This window comes from Cupressus sempervirens, chromosome 1, assembly GCF_028749045.1.
Source record: "Cupressus sempervirens isolate cs-2001-9-10 chromosome 1, ASM2874904v1, whole genome shotgun sequence".
In the NCBI taxonomy this organism is placed as follows: domain Eukaryota; kingdom Viridiplantae; phylum Streptophyta; class Pinopsida; order Cupressales; family Cupressaceae; genus Cupressus; species Cupressus sempervirens.
In genome coordinates, this window is record NC_143118.1 from 774,959,432 (window position 1) to 774,981,327 (window position 21,896).

Consider the following 21,896-nt stretch of genomic DNA (forward strand, 5'->3'; position numbering starts at 1 on the left):
GAGTCTATATGCCCAAGATATGAGCAAAAAATTGAAGGTAAGTCCAAACAAAGATAGAAGGGAAAACATGGACACCGATGCAATGATAACGTGGCATTTATGTCAGCAAGTGACGAGCCCAAATTTAACGGTCAAATGACCATTGACGCAAAAAAATGCTAGAAAATAACTCTAGCAGAAAAAATCTGATTGCCAAAAATATGTGTTGGGAAAAGGGCTAGTGCTAGAGAAATAAATCTAGTGGCCAAATAGAAAATTATCATGTGAAATAAAGTTTTTAATAAAAAAACTCCAAACCAAAAACCATGCATAGTCAAAAAATCAGACCTAAGACAGAGGGGTTGATTTGACACAGACATTCCCTTTCATGTGTACATGCCTCCATTAGCTGAGTCCACACATGCCTTTACAGAGGAGACCAAAGGCAATGATAGGAACATAGACATTAGTAGATTTGCGATTGGTCCTCTCCCATATAAACACAACAACAATCCCTATAGACATATAAATGGAAAATTATCCTCACAAATAGAATGGAATCGCCATGGCCATCGGTAAGGGTATGTACTGAGAAACCCTTCTTGGTACTTTGTCTCTAATGATAACTACAAAAAATGCAAAGAAGTCGAACCACAATTTGAGGTAGTTGTGAGGGAAGGAAGAAAATCCTTTGACTCCCAAGATGGTCATACCTCTGTACATTTGCACCAAAGGGACACTATATTCTCCATTTTTTGGATCCCACATTGAAAGCCTTGAAAATTGAAATCTTCTTTGCAAGTAAATCAATATTTTTGTGCTCAAATCAAGATTTTTTGTTACAAAATTCAAGATTTTTCACATAAATTGAGGTATTTTGGTATAGAAATTGGCATAGATCTCGAGGCAGTAAAAAGACTAAATTTTTCCTCTAGCTCTTTTTTAACCTACATGTGTTTTTTGGTCATAACTTGCTCATTCAGACTTCATTTTTTGCAAACAAGATATCGTTGGAAAGATGGTTTTAAGCCTATTCTAATGGTGTAGTTTATTTAGACTTTTGATGCTATTTGGTTGTCAATTTATTCAGTCAAATTTAGAGGTTCTATTTTGTACTCTAGGAGACATATCTTGAGACATTCTATTTTCTAGATTCTACTCCAGGCACATTCTATTCATTTTTTTGCTTTTTTACAATCTTGTGGATATCTTGGATGTTTTAGGTCTAGGGATCAATTTCGTTTCTTCACATAATTTTTCATGGGTTGTAATATGTCTTGTATTCTCCTTATGTCTCTTTTGATCTTTGTTGACATCCTTTATAATACTTTTGCAAACACACTGAGATAAAGTATTGCTCTATAGCATTTCATGATCTTGCACATCTTTTTCTTTTGTTGTACTTGCACTATATTATAAAGTGCCTTGGAGGTTTCATGTTGGCCATATTTTCCATCTTCCTTTATCAAGTGAGTGTTCCTTCCATGACATTAGCCTCATGATGTGTCGATGACACGTACCATTATAGATGTTTGTACTTCTTTTGCACTCTTGATGTTTCTAGTTCTTATTTTTGTAGGAGATATTGCATTTAGTTTCAGTGTTCATGTCTTACCTCTCAACATCATAGGGGGGTTATGTTGGTTCTATTACTTTCTTGGTTCAATGGAGTGAGCTATGTATCCAGTATTTGATCCTATGTACTAGGCAATTGCAATGGCTCAATACCTATGCATTTCAGTGAGATGGATCATTTATCATATAGACATTCTTCCATTCTTATTTTGGAGGCTTTGATACCATGTTGAAGTTGATGAAAGCTCAACCCCACAACTCCCAAGAATCGCCTACAGACTAACACTTGTTATAGAAAGAGAGAAGCAAAAGCTATTGACGCTGAAATTTCCAAATCCACAAATGAGACATTCTTGATGAGAAAAAAGAGAAATTGCTATAATCAAAAGTGAATTAATAAATTACAAAGAGAGATCATCCTTATAAAGGAGATCAAAACCCTAATAGGAATCTAACCTAGGTTGCATGCTAATAATTAATAATAAAAATAATTATTATATGCCCAAAGTTTAGCTTAAGTAAACTAGAGATAATAAGTGACTTAATAATTAAATTAATACAATTTTATTAATATGAAAAAACTTTATTACTCTAACAAATTGGTATGCCTCTTCAATACTATTCATCCTAACCATACTCAACTTCTCCTAAATACTCAGTCTCAACCCATTAAAGTAACATGCAACTTTATCTTTTTCAGCTTCCATATGCCTTGTTATGATAAGAACTCAATAGAACTATTCTGTATAAACCTAAATAGATCTTCCTACTTTCTTCAACCCTTGCATTTTCTTTAGCAAATTGAGCTCATAATAAAAAAAAAAAGAATTGTCTATTTGATTTCTCCATCATTTGATCCCATATTTTTCTTTTCTCCTTTCCTCTTATATTTCATTCCAACTAAATCTCATGACACCAACTTTTCACATGCACTTTCAGCTTGACCTTCACAATTTTGACCCTATTAGGATCTTCGATTGCTTTATACTCAAAATATTCTTCTAGATCATTGATCTAGTTGATCAACTCCTCTAGATTAAGATTTATACAAAATGTGGGGATGTCGATCTTGGGTTCTTTTTCAATCCTAAAAATGACTCTAAAAAACCTATCTTCTTTAGGATCTCTAGTTACATCTTCTCTTTTATGTTCAACATTCCCTCTTCAAATTCATCCTTATTCTCATTTCTTACCACAATATTCATTCCTAGCAATACTTGCACTTGTCTCTAGAGGGCTCTAAAACCCTCTTCTATGACACCTCTATCTCTTCCACCATGATTCCTTTGTGGAGACATTTTCACATTTATTGCTCAAAACCTCAACCATGGTCTTGGTGTGAACTACCTCATAGTCGATGATCTGTTTACACGCTTAGGAACTCCTACTCAAATACCACTTGATGAAGGGTTCTCCCCTTGATGACATAAACACATAAAAAAATAGAGAAATAACTACAAGCAACAAGAACATAAATAGATTGATGAAGGGTACTCCCCTTAATAGCACAAACACATAATAAAAAGAGAGAAATAGTTCAACAAGTTACAAGAGCAAAAAATTGGTTTCTTATTATCTCTAGAAGTATGGAGTTATAAATCTCATAAATAATACATGCAAAGCCACATTGGCATTTTTCTTACAATATTTAGTAAGCTAGAGCCACCACCAACATCCCATAACTATCCTAAACAATCCTATAGACATTCTTTATATAAAGAGTTTTTCACCACCCAAGAAGGTTCTAAAAATATCAACCCTAGACCTTCAAGTCGACCAATCCTAAAATATTATTACTATTTATATTTAATTACATTAGAGTAGGCCCCAAAAACTTTCAAAACTCAAGAAAATTTGAAGGAATTTTATTTTCACCCATTTCAGGTGTCACAACTTCTAAAGACCATAACTCGTCACCAGTTGCTCCGATTCACTAACCCCATTTTAGAAATGCCACGAATCGCTCCAAAATATTTGACTCATGCAAACTCTAGTTAGTCAAGGTTTGGGTCCTTTTCATAACCTCTAAAACCTTCAAAACTAAGTTGAATATTTTTATACCTTGCTGCTAGTATTGAAAATTTTCAATAACTTCACAAATAGACTTGATGTTGCAATGAAACTTTACTGACACATTGATATATCTAAAATGAATCTCCATGGAAGAAATTAGAACATTATGAGCTTGAACTACTAACTTACTAAAAATAGTAAGTTTCTAGAAATAGTGACTCTACATTGAGATAACCCTTATTGAAGAAAGATAAAATAAAAATATTTTTTTGGGTGATGCAAAATTGCCTATATACCTAGGATGCTCTTGCATCATAGGAGATTCATGGTAAGTTTCTAACTTACTAACTTAGAAAAATTATGAGCTTGAACTACTAGCTTATAAGGTGCATCATAGGATGCTCTTACAACATTATGAGCTTGAACTACTTACTTACTAAAAATAGTAAGTTTGTAGAAATAAGAACTCTACACTGAGATAACCCTTATCGAAGAAAGATAAAATAAAAATATTTTTTGGTTGATGCAAAATTGCCCATGCACCTAGGATGCTCTCGCATCATAGAAGGGGATTCATCTATAGCCCTCAACATAACTTGAATTTTATTTCTAGGGGCTCTCCAATTGATATTCCTAATAGATTTTTATGGGACCACATTGAGGGTATTGCCATCTTGACAATACTCTTTTTTGTCCATCATATAATAATAAAGAGAGACATATTTCAACCAAATAGCTTGGCTACCACTTTTACTAACAAACATTTGTAGTTTTCAAAGAAATATCTACTTTAATATGCATCTCCATTAAGATATGAACATAAGTGAAATGGAAATAATTTAATAAATTAGTCCACCCTACAAACTTTTCCAATGAATGAACCCTCTATTACAATTGATAACAATATTAAAGAAATACATTTAATAATTATTAAAAACTTAAAGAAATCAATATGAAATTTAAGATTATAAATCCTAGTGTCATAACATTAAATACAATTTAAAAATGATAAAGGTAAAAGATTGAATGAAATAATGTTTATTGACTTTCAAGATGATAAAGATGGATATTTGAATAAAATCTAATTGAATATGCATAATTTCATTCTGCCACGTACCATCTACATCCTTGTCCACACCTAGCCCAACAAATCCAAATTTAAAAGCATTGAAAAAGTTATTTGAACTGAGAGTGCTTTTGGAAGTCAATATGGTTAGTTTAACTAATATTTCTTCTGTGCTTGTTTTTTTCATTGGAACTGCAGATATACAATGGACCTTAATGTCCATACTTGATCTGAACCCATAGGAATGACTTCCCACTGAAAAATCTGTTCATCTCTATAAAAATTAATTGCTCCAAGTAAATAGAAAGATTATTGTTTCCATCCGAACATCTGAAACTGAAATCTTTGAGAAAGACCTGCGAATGAAGGGAAATGGTTATCCATATACCAATACATAAATTACCCTCATACATCACAATTAATACGTTATTATAATGCAGGAAACGAATAATGCTCAGACTCGGTCTAAAGATTTGCAACTCATTTTTTTACTTCCAATGGGAGCGAATACCATGCAGAGAGCACTACATATAATGATCTTGGATATTAGATAAGATGCTATTACAATACTATAGCGTAACTCATCAGCTTTCGTAATAAAGATAAAATAGCTTCCTGAAGCATCCTGTCTTAAAAGTTGACAAATATACACTACCTCACTTAGGTAATATCTAAAATTTCTTTTGTGCGATTGCTCGAAAGATTTTGCAAGTGCAACTAGGTCAAGACATGCTCCTGTAACAATGCTTTGGCGGGTTCATTTTGCAGTTAACATTTATTCCACTAATACTTCTACACCATGTGTGTTAATATAGACATCTCTTAGAGAAAAGAAGTGAGGTTCTGTATTAATTTCTCTCCACCATATTTCAGAGGTCTTTATATTCATTCTACATAGTCTGGTTAATCAACAATGGAAGATGATTTGGGAGGAAGAAATGAGATTTTGCTCCAAGCTGATCAGCTGGAGAATGCATGGAGGCTCCAATTCATCAGTTCTCCAAGGCCTGAAAGGGATGATGGGCGTCTCAGAGGATTCAATCGTTGCTTTAAAAGCGTACTCGGTTTGTGGTCGATTCCACCGCTTTTAAGTTGTTTTTAATTTTTTTTTTGTTTTTCTCTAAATCTTTATTAGATTCTATGCTGAAATCAAGCAGAGCTAATGAATTGATAGTTACCGATACCGAATTTCAATACATTAAAGCCATTTGTAGATTTAAAAGCCATGCACGCCTTCAATATAGAGGAATTCACGAAAGGGATTATAGACAACATAGAGGGGTCCGTTGGTTTTTCTTCTTAGTTGGGTCTGTTTAGAACTTTTTTGTAATAAGCCAGATTCATTTCCTAGGCTTTAGAGTTTTGCAGTTTGAAAAGGTGAGCCCACTTAATCTACAAAAATGCATTTTGAACAAAGGCAAACCCATTTCATTTAGAAATATGCAGTTCAACAAGGCTGACTCGGGTACAAGTATTTATAGATTCTATAAAGCAGATCCACTTCATAGATTTCTAGAACATGCAATTCAAAAAAGAGGAATCCATGATAACTTCAATGTTAACACTTCGTGTAATATTTTTCTTCTTCAATATCCCTACTCGAACCTTCAAGATTTCTTTCTGTGGTTTCTTTCAGATTTTATTGTAATCCATGTTACAATTAAGTAGATCCAATTCTGTTTTTACACATGCAGTTCAATATAGGAGACTCGCTGCACAGGTTTTCAGGTATACACAGCAAGCAGGCCCACTTCATTGATTTTTTGAAATTCGTAGTTTCAAATAAGAGAAATCCATGATTGCTTGAAGGCAGCTCTTAATTTGTGCTGCTACATCAATTTTCCTATCACATCATCTTTTTTCGTGGGGATGGAGCCTGAGATTTTCTTTTAGGATTACTCTGTGCTGAATCAAGCACGCCCACACAATAGCTTTCTTATATGCACTTCCCATAATTTTAGCAATATGTAGTTCCAACGATACAGACCCGCTTCATGGATATTTAAGCTCTTACAGAACAGACCATTTCATAGATTCCAAGAAATATGCACTAAGATTAATTGAATTACCCACCGAAAGTGTTACAAGTACTAAGACTGATGTTGGTTTGACTTTGAACATGTTTATCCAACAGAATGTTATTGTTTATCAAATTAAATATATTTTTGTCATGTTGTTTGGAATCATAAATTAATGCAAACCCCCATGATAGATTAAAAAAATGTGCATTCTTCCTGTTTTCATACCACCAGTTAAGTTTTTTCATAAAATTCCATTAGTCAAATTGCTAGAAACATGCCGTTGTTCTGTCGTTTTTTGTTCAATTGGTTGAAGCCCAAATATGTTATGAATATCAGAATTTTTAAGTTTTTTTTGGTTATATTTGCTCAAAACAATGATATTGCTTGACAGAGGAGCGATGTTGCTAGCCTAACCTTTGGAATTTGCTACTTTAAGAAAATCTGCTCCATTAGTTATATATATATATATATATATATATATATATATATATATATATCTGTGTCTGTGTGTGAGATAGAGTTGGTGTAGAATGCTCTAATTCTACTCATTCATACCAAATATCACCTGCAAAACAAAAGATGGCCTTTGCAAGAAATGAGCTGGCTTGATATTAAGATCCATGATATGATTAAATGGTGATCTTATGATACAAAGTGTATGATGGCCTTTGTTATACAGGTAGTGCAATAGATAAGATTAGACAAGATGATGACACATGTCTTAATCTTATAACATGAGACAACTACATTAATGAATATTAGATGACCTAGGAAAAAGAAGGAAATAAAAACCAAAAGATAAGATTAGATATAATTGACAACTAAGACTCCTAGAAATATTTCTAGGATCTAAGTTAACACGTAAATAGGATCCACTAGTATTTCTAGGATCTAAGTTAACACGTAAACAGGACCCACTAGTAAACTAGTTAGGTGAGATACCTTATTCACACCAATACCCACCCTTTGGTGCAACTTAGGGAGGAACTAACCCATGCAAATGGTTCAAAGATGCAAGGATGATGCATGATGAGATCTGGTTACAAGACCATTTTAAATACCCATTTACAAAAGATTTCTCATAAACAGATTAAAGGAGAGAAAACACATGAGAAAGAAACCCCTTCAAAAGAGAGAATGCAAAAGACAATGATGTGCAAGTGATGAATGGAGGACTCGTCAATACACCTCTAGGACTGCATCCATCACAAAGTTATAATTAAGAGACCCCGCATAAGAGAGGAAGTGACAGTGTGGCCCACCCACAATGTGTAATCTCTTGTGAAAATGATAAGTGCTTGAAGAGAAAACATGATCTAGTATCTACAAACAACTTGTTGCCCTTTTGGAAGAAATGTGGGAATGCCCGATTCAGGTAAGAAGTGACATGGAGAAGAATGAAAACGTTTGGTAGTGTCTCTAAAATTTGCTCATGTGTCTCCTTTTCCAAGAAAGATGAAGATGCCACAATCAAATCAAGTACATACTCAATCCATGACGATGGTGACAAAATAGAATTATACGGAAATTGATATTGAATAAACTCCATAGACAATGATGGTTTTGCAATAGTTGTACATTTCAACTGTCATCAAAGAGGAGAGATAACCCCTCAAATATGTTCAAGTGTGAAAGACAAAGATGGTCCTACTATAAAGAATCATTGTAACCTTTTGGAGAAGTGACTCCAAACTCTAATGAAGAACCAGCAGATGTATGGTCTTGGTGAAACAATAATGATGGAATTTTCAATCAATGCAAGAAGAGTAGGAGCCTTTGAAGCAACCTTGTCCTCATCATTCTGAAGATTCAAAGTACTCCAAAAAATCAAACTCCCAAATAGTATCATAGTCATAGGTTATCCTTTCTGAAAAATGTGAAGAGGCACAAGACAATCTAAAACAAGACCATTGAGGAATCATTGAGTATCAAAATCTCCATATATCTCTCAAATACGAGGACACTCAAAATGAAGAATGGAATTAAAAAATGTCATCATCAACATGCATAGCACTAAGCATGATCCCTTTGGCAATTCGAAGTGAATTTCTTACTAGGTGTACTTGTAGGTGGAAGAAGGCCATACAAATGTTGCAACAAATGAAGCCAAAAAGATGTTTTTTGATGCTATGTCTCCATTGTTTATAGTTTCCTCTTTTCAAGATGATAAAAGGAGGATGAAATGAAAAACCCATAATCAACTGTAAGACATCTCAAAGATTAAAAAGACAAACCCTCAATTGCAATTAGATACACCCAAATATGATGAGTGTTGAAAATGAAGCCTCCCCAAAAAGACAAAACCTCTCTAGCAATTAGGATGTTCAAGTAATCAGTCACAATGCAAAAGGTGCAAAGAGCTGGAAAAATGTACTTAGGGTGATATCTTGATAGAGTGCATGCACACAAGGTACAGCTCCTCAATAAATTTCTGATGTTTCAAGAATTGTGAAATTGGAGATAAAAGGTCCAAAAATGGAGAAATTGACTTCTAACAACAATGAAATACACCTAGAGAAAATATGTCAAAAATGATCTATGCCACTAGCAACTATACAAAACTAGCTTTCCAACAATATCATTTGCAAATTTTGATACCCTGACGGAATGTAATGGCAAAAGAAAAAAGCTTAATTTTGGGCTCTAGGGGATCAATTTCCAAAACTTGTGTGCTTAAATTTTTCCACCATATGACTGTCCACACTAATTTTTTTTCAAAATGCTATCACCCACAGTGGTGAATGGGTGGCAAGTAGTGGCCACACCACCATGGAGAAGCAAATTAGAATTTAGGAGGCAACCAACAATTGGACAGAGATGCAAAATAAATATTGATTGCTTGATGATTCTACAACATTTACAAGCCTACTTGCAAGGTGATTGAAAATTAAGGGCATTGAATGAGACGTGTCGTAGTCATGTGCAAGGGTAGGTAGAGACAACTACTCTAGTGCAGATGTCAATGCAAATAGGAAATAAGATAAATGACAATTCATTAGACATACCTAAGTTAAGCATAGAGTAAATAATACTTTACTCTAACAACTTGCCTTAAGTGCAACTTAGGGAGAATATTATTATGCTATATGATAATAATTATGGGTCTTGGCAACTAGGTCACATAAAGGTACCCATGTACAATGCAAATGCAATGAATCTCATACAACCGGAGAAACAAGGAAAACCTAATGGGACAAAACTTGTCTACAATGAAGTACACAATGAATGGAGGTCTCTAGAACACCCCCACAAGAATGACATCCATCATTGGAATACAATACCACTATATCTCTAATGAATGGAAGGATGGGGAGAATATGACCTTCCCTAATGAAGTATCCTCAAAACTGCTGAAGCATGTCAGAAGCCAAAAGAAGTGTCCATAATGACAAACAACATGTCTTTCCTTAGGAAGATGAAGATCCAATGGTGCATGTACAAAGAAATCCACATCCTTGAGAAAAGGACAAGGAAGAATTCTCAGCAATGAAGGTGTGGAAGAAGAATGAGTGCCTCCAAAGGTGTCTTATCAAGACTAGGAAGAGTTCCTAAATCAAACAAGTTTACTTGCAAAACGTATAATGGACAAAGTGTGGTAGACTATCTAATATGTTCACAATCACTCATCACCAAAGTAGTTGATTTTCGAATTAAACAATTCAGACCCTATGCCTCTTTGTATTAAATAAAATATGAAGGTCAAAAGACGGAAAAGTGATTAGGTCCTAGATGAAAGCACAAAAGGATATAAAGAGGGTAAGATTCTTATAAACAACGATAATAAAAAAATATTTTGCACCGCTCTTGAACAACAGCTCCAAATGCATCATGACATCACGAATATCAAGGAAAACAGGGATAAGAAAAGTCACATCAGCAACAGTTTTCTAATCCCACTGATTAAGGAAGCACTAAAGGGTTGCAAGAGAACAAGGATAAAGAAGAGCATCTCAAACACCTTTCCGGCCAACCCATGGTATGACGAAGAATGCAAGGCCGCAAAAAGGAAACTTAAAGGGAGAAAGGAAAACAAAACAATCATAAGAGAATACAAACAGTTGATCAAATCCAAAAAAGAAGAATATGTGATTAATCGGAGGAAGGAGCTAATCATGTTAGGAAAGCACAATCCTAAAGATTTTTGGAGGAAATTACAAGAAGCTAGAAAATAGGTTGAGAATAAAATTATAGATTCTCAATGGTTAGAGTATGCAAAGACTCTTTATGAGAGATTGGAGGATGAAGTTTTACTTCCCACAACCAACAACTCGGATGAACTATTTTCTGATGAAGACATTACTCTAGGGATAAGGAGATTAGCGAGTGGAAAAGCTCAGGGTATTGATGGGTTGTAGGCTGAATTTCTAAAGTGGGGGACAGATTTGTTGACTCCACACATCAGGAACATTTTTAATATGGTTACGCAAGGATGCTTTCCCACGGAGTGGACCACTAGTGTAGTTATTCCTCTCCATAAGAGTGGGGATGTCAACAACCCTTCCAACTACTGCACCATCATGGTGAACCCCCTATTAAGAAAACTCTATGGGAGTATGATAGAGCGGAGAATTAATGGATGGGCAGAAAAAGAAGGGAGAAGAATGGGACAAGCGGGTTTTAGACCAAGACATTCCACCATTGATTACTGCATTACCCTAAGGTTCCTCATAGAAAAAACGTGGGATAAACAAGGGGACGAGGCTTTCTACTGCTTTTTTGACTTTAAGAAAGCTTTCGACACCGTCCCTAGGGATAAGTTATGGAATAGGATGGAAGACTAGAGGTCCCAACAGAGTATAGAGCTGCTGTTTATAAACTTTACAAACAAGTTAAAGCGAAAATCAGAACTAAAGTGGGCATGTCAAAATGCTTTGGTAGTGACATAGGGGTCAAACAGGGATGCCCGTTATAGCCTGCCTTGTTTGGCCTTTATATTGACAAGTTAGGGGAATGGCTAAACAAAGCCAATGGAGAGGGAATTCAGCTGGCTGAATATGTGATCAGATTGCTTTTGTATGCCGATGACCTCATTCTAATTGCTAAAACAGCACAGGGGTTGAGAGAACATTTTAAGAACTTAGAAACATTTTGCACGGAAGTAGGGATGGAGGTCAACACTTCTAAGACGAAGATCATGGTCTTTTCTTTGAGGAAGATAAAACAACTATGCACTTTCAAATTTAATGACAAAGCGCTAGAAATTGTAGAAGAATACAAGTATTTGGGGATAGATTTCCATTACCGGCTTAGTTGAGAAACATGTAGATCAAAAAGGATACAAGGGGGATGGAAGGCATCTTGTCTTCTTCAAAACAGGTGCAGGTCAGCAGAGTTATGGTATTGGAAGACTAAGAAAACCCTCTTTGGGTTGTTGGTGATACCGGTTATTTTCAAGGTCATCGGGAGACGGGGAGACTTCGAGGTCTCCAGTACTAGTACTGGTACTGATATGGCAATTTTTCAAATAGGAGACGGGGGTACTTGAAGATGACAATTTTTTTATTTTTATTTTTTTAATAGTTTAAAGAGTCTAATACTAAAAGTAAATACAAAATTTGAAAATAGTAATATTGTAAGACTAAAAGACTAAAGTAAATAATAATAGTAATGTCACATTAAAAATTAAAATAGACTCATAGAGTCAAAGATTTCAAAACTCACATGATCACAATATTGTATCTCATAGACATATTTGTTTTTCGAATATTGCATATGATCACCATCATATCAGATTGATAATCACTGAGATTATCATTACATATTCATATTTTTTATTCAAAAAAGTATAGTTTGATGTTGAATTGCCGATATGCAAACAAAAATGAACACTTTGTACAAAAAAAAAAAACAGAAATATATCTAGTATTAGTATGTTGATGGTACTATCATCTACTCCACAAGGTTGTGATCATCCATCTAAAGGTCTTCAGCTATCATGCTCTCCAAAAAATCATCTCTCCAACTCAGGTTCCTCTAATAGTAGTACAACTAGGAGCAAATCATTAAGGCCATTTGGTTCAACCGCTTCTTCTATCATGGCTGCAACATCTCCATCATGTGCAATTTGATCCCATTTTGCTGAGGGACCTTCCATATATGTAGGATCGACACGAGAGAGAAGGCAGAGTGTGCTATGAATGTACACCAAGTTCTCTGCTTTCTTTGACCCCAATCGGTTCCTCTTCAATGAATGAATAAAACCATAAGCGCTCCAATTCCTCTCAGAAGCTGAAGAACTAGCCACTTGTGACAACAATCTTATTGCAAATGATTGCAACTCAGGAGTATCACCTCCATGGTTCCACCACCATCCTATAGGGTCTTTCTTTGCTCGCATATCATATAAAGCTTCCACTGAAGGGAAATCTCCCCGTCCACGTTCTTAGTGGTTTTAATTATTTCTCAAATATTTCTAATTATTGTTGGTTCACTTGGAATTTAGAATAAAAATAATTTTTTTAAAGTGTTTCTAATGTTTTAAAAGTTATTAATTTATTAAATAAAATATTTTAAATGATTTAATCATTTAAATTGTCAAATAAAAATAATTTTTTAAAAGTGTTTCTAATGTTTTAAAAGTTATTAATTTATTAAATAAAATATTTTAAATGATTTAATCATTTAAATTGTCGGTGGTCTTAATTTTTGCATTAAAAATATTAAAATGAGGGCTAAAATATATAAAATTATTTAATGTTATATTTTACATTTATATTTTATCAGGAGACTTCGGGGAGACTTCACTTTTTTTATTAGGAGAGGGGGAGACTTCGTCATGAAGTCTCCAACCTTTTTTGAGGTCTCCGGAGACGTGAAAAGTCTCCAGGACGCGTCTCGGTCTCCGAGATGTGACTTTTAGGGGGGAGACGGGTCTCTCGGTAACCATGGTTATTTTATATGGCAATGAGGTATGGGGGAGCAATGTATCAAACCATAAATGGCGACAAATTGAAAGAATTCAGAAACACTTCATCACAACTAATCTCAAAATCAAATCCACAGTCCCATATGAGATTATTTTAGTGGAGGCGGGCATGTTCTCGGTGGAGGCCTTGGCAATTGTTAGATTGTTGAGCTATCTAAAAAAGGTGAGTAAAATGGATGCACATCGCTGGCCTAGTAGGGTGGTTGACGAAGAACTAGCTCGTCGAAAGAAGACATGGAAGAAACAAAACGATAATTGGTTCAATAAGTGGAATATTGACTACCTAGAATGTCTGGAAAGCAATTCTAAAATAAAAAAATGGTTGGCAGGAAAAATCAGATCTGTCATGTGGCAAACCAGCTAGGTAGAAAAAAAGCCTATTATGTCAAAGAATTTAATCCCACATGCGAACATGACAACAAAGAATATTTAGGAGCTGAGATCAAGGGAAAGGCAAAAATCCTAATTGCTCAATTGAGATTTGGTTCCCACCATTTGAGATGTGAAACTAGTAGATGGAAGGTCCCTAAGGAAGAGTGGGAGGACAAAATTTTTAGATTTTGCAACAAGGGTGTGGTGGAAATAGAGTGACATTATTTGAAGGATTGTACAACATACGAAGACATTCGCAACCAACACAAAAAAACGATAAAAGTGAACAACATAAAAGACCTTTTCGGAGGACCAAGACTTTTCAAGGGGGCCATTTTTCTTATGCAGATTCACAACAAAAGAGACAGGCTGGAGAAATCACATCAGACTAACTAGGAGTGTTTATGTAGGTCCCTTAGGCTTATGGCCTCGTGGACGTCATTAAAATTCTTTCATCCATTCATTCATTCAATGAAGGAAGAAATAATGTATGCAGAAGACTCAAGATCATCTTCCAAAGAGAAATCTGCAAAAATATATAACTTAAATTTGTTCATCTCTATAAAAATTAATTGCTCCAAGTAAATAGAAAGATTATTGTTTCCATCCGAACATCTGAAACTGAAATCTTTGAGAAAGACCTGCGAATGAAGGAAAATGGCTATCCATATACCAATACATAAATTACCCTCATACATCACAATTAATACGTTATTATAATGCAGGAAATGAATAATGCTCAGACTTGGTCTAAAGATTTGCAGCTCATTTTTTAACTTCCAATGGGGAGCGAATAACCTGCAGAGAGCACTCCATATAAGGATCTTGGATATTAGATAAGATACTATTATAATACTATAGCATAAATCATCAAATTTCGTAATAAAGATAAAATAGCTTCCTGAAGTATCCTGTCTTAAAAGTTGACAAATATACACTACCTCACTTAGGTAATATCTAAAATTTCTTTTGTGCGATTGCTCAAAAGATTTTGCAAGTGCAACTAGGTCAAGACATGCTTCTGTAACAATGCTTTGGCGGGCTCATTTTGCAGTTAACATTTATTCCACTAATATTTCTACACCATGTGTGTTAATATAGACATCTCTTAGAGAAAAGAAGTGAGGTTCTGTATTAATTTCTCTCCACCACATTTCAGAGGTATTTATATTCATTCTACATAGTCTGATTAATAAACAATGGAAGATGATTTGGGAGGAAGAAATGAGATTTTGCTCCAAGCTGATCAGATGGAGATTGGTGAGCTGACTGGGACGGAGAATGCATGGAGGCTCCAATTCATCAGTTCTGCAAGGCCTGAAAGGGATGACAGGCGTCTCAGAGGAATCAATCGTTGCTTTAAAAGAGTACTCGGTTTGTGCTTGATTCCATCGCTTTTAAGTTGTTTCTAATTTTGTTTTTGTTTTTCTTTCGATCTTTATTAGATTCTATGCTGAAATCAAGAAGAGCTACTGAATTCATATTTATCGATACTGAGTTTCAATACATTAAAGCCATTTGTAGATTTAAAATGTATTCACGCCTTCAATAGAGAGGAATTCACGAAAGGGATTATAGGCAACATAGAGGGGTTTGTTGGTTTTTCTTCTTAGTTGGGTCAGTTTAGAATATTTTTGTAATAAGGCAGACTCATTTCCTAGGTTTTAGAGTTTTGCAGTTTGAAAAGGTGAGCCCATTTAATCTACAAATATGCATTTTGAATATTAGTTCAACAAAGCTGACTCGGGTACATTTATTGATAGAGTCTATAAAGCAGACCCACTTCATAGATTTTTAGAACATGCAATTCAAAAAAGAGGAATCCATGATTACTTCAATGTTAACACTTAGTGTAATACTTTTCTTCTTCAATATCCCTACTTGAACCTTCAAGATTTCTTTCTGTGGTTTCTTTCAGTTTTTATTGTAATCCATGTTAAAATTAAGTAGACCCAATTCTGTTTTTAGTATTTACACATATGCAGTTCAATATAGGAGACTCGCTGCACAGGTTTTCAGGTATACACAGTAAGCAGGCCCACTTCATGGATTTTTTGAAATTCATAGTTTCAAATAAGAGAAATCCATGATTGCTTGAAGGCAGCTCTTAATTTGTGTTGCTACATCAATTTTCCTATCACCACATTATTTTTCGTGGGGATGGAGCCTGAGATTTTCTTTTAGGTTTACTCTGTGCTGAATCAAGCATGCCAACACAATAGCTTTGTTAGATGCATTTCCCATAATTTTAGCAATATGTAGTTCCAACAATACAGACCTGCTTCATGGATACTTAAGTTCTTATAGAATAGATCATTTCATAGATTCCAAGAAATATGCACTAAGATTAATTGAATTAGCCACTGAAAGTGTTACAAGTACTAAGACTGATGTTGGTTTGACTTTGAACATTGTTTATCCAAAAGAATGTTATTGTTTATCAGATGAAATATATTTTTGTCATGTTGTTTGGAATCATAAATCAATGCAAACCCCCATGATAGATTAAAAAAATGTGCATTCTTCCTGTTTTCATACCACCAGTTAAGTTTTTCATAAAATTCCACTAGTCAAATTGCTAGAAACATGTCGTCGTTGTGTCATTTTTTGTTCAATTGGTTGAAGCCCAAATATGTTATCAATATCAGAATTTTTATTTTATTTTTGATTATATTTGCTCAGAACAATGATATTGCTTGACATAGGAGCGATGTTGCTACCCTAACCTTTGGAATTTATTACTTTAAGAAAGTCTGCTCCATTATATATATATCTGCATGTGTGTGAGAGTTGGTGTAGAATGCTCTAATTCTACTCATTCATCCCAAGTATCACCTGCAAAACAAAAGATGGCCTTCGCAAGAAATGAGCTCGCTTGGTATTAAGATCCATGATATGATTAAATGGTGGTCTTATGATACAAAGTGTATGATGGCCTTTGTTATACAGATAGTGCAATAGATAAGATTAGACAAGATGATGACACACGTCTTAATCTTATAACATGAGACAACTAAATTATCGAATATTAGATGACCTAGGAAAAAGAAGGAAATAAAAACCAAAAGATAAGATTAGATATAATTGACAACTAAGACTTCTAGAAATATTTCTAGGATCTAAGTTGACACCCTTTTGGAAGAAATATGGGAATGCCCGATTCATGTAAGAAGTGACATGGAGAAGAATGAAAACGCTTGGTAGTGTCTCTAAAATCTGCTCATGTGTCTCCTAAGATGAAGATGCTACAATCAAATCAAGTACACACTCAATCCACAATGATGGTGACAAAATAGAATTATACAGAAATTGATATTGAATAAACTCCGTAGACAATGAGGTTTTACAATAGTTGTACAATTCAACTGCCCTCAAAGAGGAGAGATAACCCCTCAAATATGTCCTAGTGTGAAAGACAAAGATGGTCCTAATATAAAGAATCATGGTAACCTTTTGGAGAAGTGACTCGAAACTCTAATGAAGCAACAGAAAATGTATGGTCTCAGTGAAACAACAATGAAGGAATTTTCAATCAATGCAAGAGAAGTAGGAGCCTTTGAAGCAACCTTGTCTTCATCTTTTGAAGATTCAAAGCACTCCAAAAAATCAAACTCCCAAATAGTATCATAGTCATAGGTTATCCTTTCTAAAAAATGTGAAGAGGCACAAGACAATCTAAAACAAGACCATTGAGGAATCATTGAGTATCAAAATCTCCATATATCTCTCAAATACAAGGACACTCAAAATGAAGAATGGAATTAAAAAATGTCATCATCAACATGCATAGCACTAGCTCCTAAAACATGATCCCTTTTGCAATTCGAAGTGAATTTCTTACTAGGCGTACTTGTAGGTGGAAGAAGGCCATACAAATGTTGCAATAAATGAAGCCAAAAAGATGTTTTTTGATGCTATCTCTCCATTGCTTATAGTTTCCTCTTTTCAAGATGATAAACGAAGGATGAAATGAAAAACCCATAATCAACTATGAGACATCTCAAAAATTAAAAAGACAGAAACCCTCAATTGCAATTAGAAACTCCCAAGTATGATGAGTGTTGAAAATGAAGCCTTCCCAAAACGACAAAACCTCTCTAGGAATTAGGATGTTCAAGTAATCAGTCACAATGCCAAAGGTGCAAAGAGCTGTAAAAATGTACTTGGTGTCAAATTTTGACAAAGTGCATGTGCATAAGGTACAACTCCTCAATACATTTATGATGTTTCAAGAATTGTCAAATTGAAGAAAAAAAGGTCCAAAAATGGAGAAATTGACTTTTAACAACAATAAAATGCACCTAGAGAAAATATGACAAAAATGATCTACGCCACTAGCAATTATACAGAACTAGCTTTCCAACAATATCATTTCCAAATTTTGACACCCTGAGGGAAAGTAATGGCAAAAGAAAAAGGCTAATTTTGGGCTCTAGGGGATCAATTTCCAACACTTGTGTGCTTAAATTTTTCCACCATATGACTGTCAATTTTGTTTCAAAATGCTATCACCCACAGTGGTGAATGGGTGGCAAGTAGTGGCCACACCACCATGGAGAAGCAAATTAGAATTCCTAGGAGGCAACCAACAACTGGATAAAGAGATGCAAAAGAAATATTGATTGCTTGATGATTCTACAACATTTACAAGCCTACTTGCAAGGTGAATGAAAATTAAGGGCACCAAATGAGACATCTGTCCTAGTCATGTGCAAGGGTAGGTAGAGACAACTACTCTGGTGCAGATATCAATTGAAATAGGAAATAAAATAAATGACAATTCATTAGACATACCTAAGTTAAGCATAGAGTAAATAATACTTTACTCTAACAACTTGCCTTAAGTGCAACTTGGGGAGAATATTATTATGATATATGATAATAATGATGTGTCTTGGCAACTGGGTTACATTAGGTACTCATGTACAATGCAAACACAATGAATCTCATACAACTAGAGAAACAAGGAAAACCTAATGGGACAAAACTCATCTTCGATGAAGTATGCGATGAATGGAGGTCTCTAGAACACCCCCACAAGAATGACATCCATCATTGGAATACAATACAACTGTCTCTCTAATGAATGGAAGGATGGGGATAATATGACCTTCCCTAATGAAGTATCCTCGAAACTGCTGAAGCATGTTAGAAGCCAAAAGAAGTGTCCATAATGACAAACAACGTGTCTTTCCTTAGGAAGATGAAGATCCAATGGTGCATGTACAATGAAATCCACATCCTTGAGAAAAGGACAAGCAAGAAGTCTCAGCAATGAAGGTGTGGAAGAAGAATGAAGTGCCTCCAAAGGTGTCTCATCAAGACTAGGTAGAGTCCCAATGAAGGAAGAAACAATGGATGTAGAAGACTCAATATCATCCTCCAAAGAGCAATTTGCAAAAAGAATCAATGTCTCCTCAAGCATGTCCACTAAATATGTGATAGAAAAATGAGAAGCCAAGTTGGATAGACCTGCAATGAAACCATCCTCAAACCATAAATTCTAAAGACTAGTGATGCCCTACAGTGTCAATGTCTTGGAATTCATGTCAAGTGTAACCTCTAATATAGCAGGAGATAGGGAAATCATGATTAGGCCCACATACCAATTGGAATTACTCCCCTCATCAGAACGAGAAGTAAAGGGAATGCTTGGATCATCATCATCAACAAAGGGATTAAAGGTAAATATCCTAGATTGATGATCAACACTACCAACTATAAAAATCTCTCCTCTGGGATGACAAATGAGCATTTAATGGGAGTGAACTCAATTGTGTTGTCTTTCTGTGTGATATGATATACTGATAGGATATTCTGAGAGATGTTAGGAGTCAAATGAACATTATTAACTATACCTGTATCCAAAACATTAAAACAACATAAACATGGTAATTGTTTGCAGTCAAGAGTTTATCCTAAAATTGTGCTCTAAGAGAATCTAGAATCAAGGAATCACCAGAATGGGTGATGTGAATTTAAGCTCCTAAATCAATGATCCAGCCAACATCCATAGTTGAGTTAGTGGTAATCAAGCCCTGACCCTTTCCAAAGTTCTTAGGAGATGTATCTTCATGTTTGCTTGAAGTAGAAGAGGGAAAACTAGATGAAGAAGAAATGAAAATATGATGCTCCTTGAGGAATTGCTTTAACTCATGAATTTCCTTCTTATAACAGTTTTGCTCACTATGCCTAGGGTTCTTTCAAAAGGTACATATGTGTCTCTCCTAATTATCCTCTCTAGAAGAGCTGGTGCAAGTTTCATGAGATTCTATCTTGGGCCTATGTTTTTTGTTTTCTCTTTTCCCTTCTCTTGAGGTGGAGTAGCAACTAATGCTTGAGACTTAGTGATCATTATGATGAAGCTTGGATTGCTCCCTAATCAATCTTTCACAAAAGGTTTCAAAAGATGGCATTACAAATCTTGTACCAAATGCAACCATTGGGGAATAGAAGTAGAAAAATAGGAAAAGACACCTATAAGCTTAGACAAAATCAAAATAATACATTCTTTATTTGTTTTCTCTTTTCCACAAACCTTCAATGGAGAACACAAGGACTCGAATTTGACCAAATAATCCTCAATGGAGGAAAATGTATCACTAGAAAGAGATGTAAGTTCTGCTTCTAGTTGCATAGCTCTAATTTCATTAATTGAAGCAAAAAGATTCTTGAGTTTATCCCATGTTTCTTTTGGTATCGTGCAGTCTTTGACACCCATTGCCTCATCACACTTATCCTAACGTGTAAAACCTCCCAAACTCCCTCGTGAGATTAGGTTGAGTCTCACTCAATGTGGACCACAACTCTTTGAATCAAAGTAAGTGTTGCATGCCCGCTTTCCAAGTGTGATATTTGTGCAGGGTGAGGATCTCCGATTCAGATTGATCCATGTAAGCAAAAGCCAAATATAAAGACATCCGAGATTAATTGAAATGTAAGCCCCTCAAAAACTGCAATCCTTCAAAATCTTAGAAATCAGGAGAACAAAGAGAGACTTGAAGCTGCAAATAGTACCGACAAACTGAAAATTGAAGTGAATCAACCTAAATGATGATGAAGGCAGTGAAATCAGCTTTCCAACGATATATGGAGCATTAAAAATTGATTGAAGCAGATATGCTTTGTTGAACAAGAGTAGCCAGTTAGGCTAAAAAGAGATCAATTGGCATCTTCAAACAAAATAAAACTAGGGTCCACATGGGCACAATTATTAAGGAGTGAGTTACCAGTTTCACACACCAACAAGACAACCGACACTGTGGTCAAGAGTCAAGACAATGCAAATCATGAGCACAAGGGAGAGAGAATCCACAATGTATGAACATACTCTCACAATAGTAAACAAGTGTGCCCAGTTATAAGAATAACAAAAGCACTTCAAACACAACCAATGTGGGACAAAGGCTCCTTTTTATGCCCAAATGAAACTGCAAATGGACCCACCTCTTCTTTCTAGTATGCACAAAGATTAAAAACCTAGATTGGAAAATATTTGCGAAGAACTTTACAAACTTTCCTTGCAAATAAAAAAACAACCAATAAGGATCTAAAATGAGCTTTATATTAGCAATTAGTTGGAAGTGCCTGTGGGCTCATATTATATATATATATATATATATATGTTATTAACTTTCAACAATATAAAAATCATAAATTTGAGTAAATCCATTTCACCAACAAATAGAAATATGCTATTTCTTAAGCATCATTTATCTGATTAAGTGAGAAAAATTGTATTGCTAATCAGATAAATGATATTCTTGCCACAAACCTTTCATATCACAAGTTATTTCTGAGTTTATCATTGATTTTTCCTTGGATTGGTAGAATGAGGCTTAGGAATTTTCAAGTGAGTAGTAGATAATACCTCCTAAATTTGAAGGGTTATTCTACTTTGTAAGATAACATTTAGGTTGATTTTTTTTGGAGAAGTTTTAATTGT

The 21,896-nt window shown here is 34.8% G+C and overlaps 1 protein-coding gene across 2 annotated transcripts in view; it reads left to right on the plus strand.

Moving 5' to 3' along the window:
• Positions 1 to 5,070: 5,070 nt before the first annotated feature.
• LOC149580169 (metal tolerance protein 5-like) overlaps positions 5,071 to 21,896 on the plus strand; it is a 182,637-nt gene continuing 165,811 nt past the window's right edge. The window contains exon 1 of one of the 2 annotated variants that reach the window (XM_089789873.1): positions 5,071 to 5,697. In XM_089789873.1, the coding sequence (XP_089645999.1) occupies positions 5,547 to 5,697 (151 nt within the window). In that variant the 5' untranslated portion in view covers positions 5,071 to 5,546. Of the gene's footprint in view, positions 5,698 to 15,037; positions 15,326 to 21,896 lie in introns of those variants that run through there. The other variant, XM_089789866.1, reaches the window with a different exon arrangement.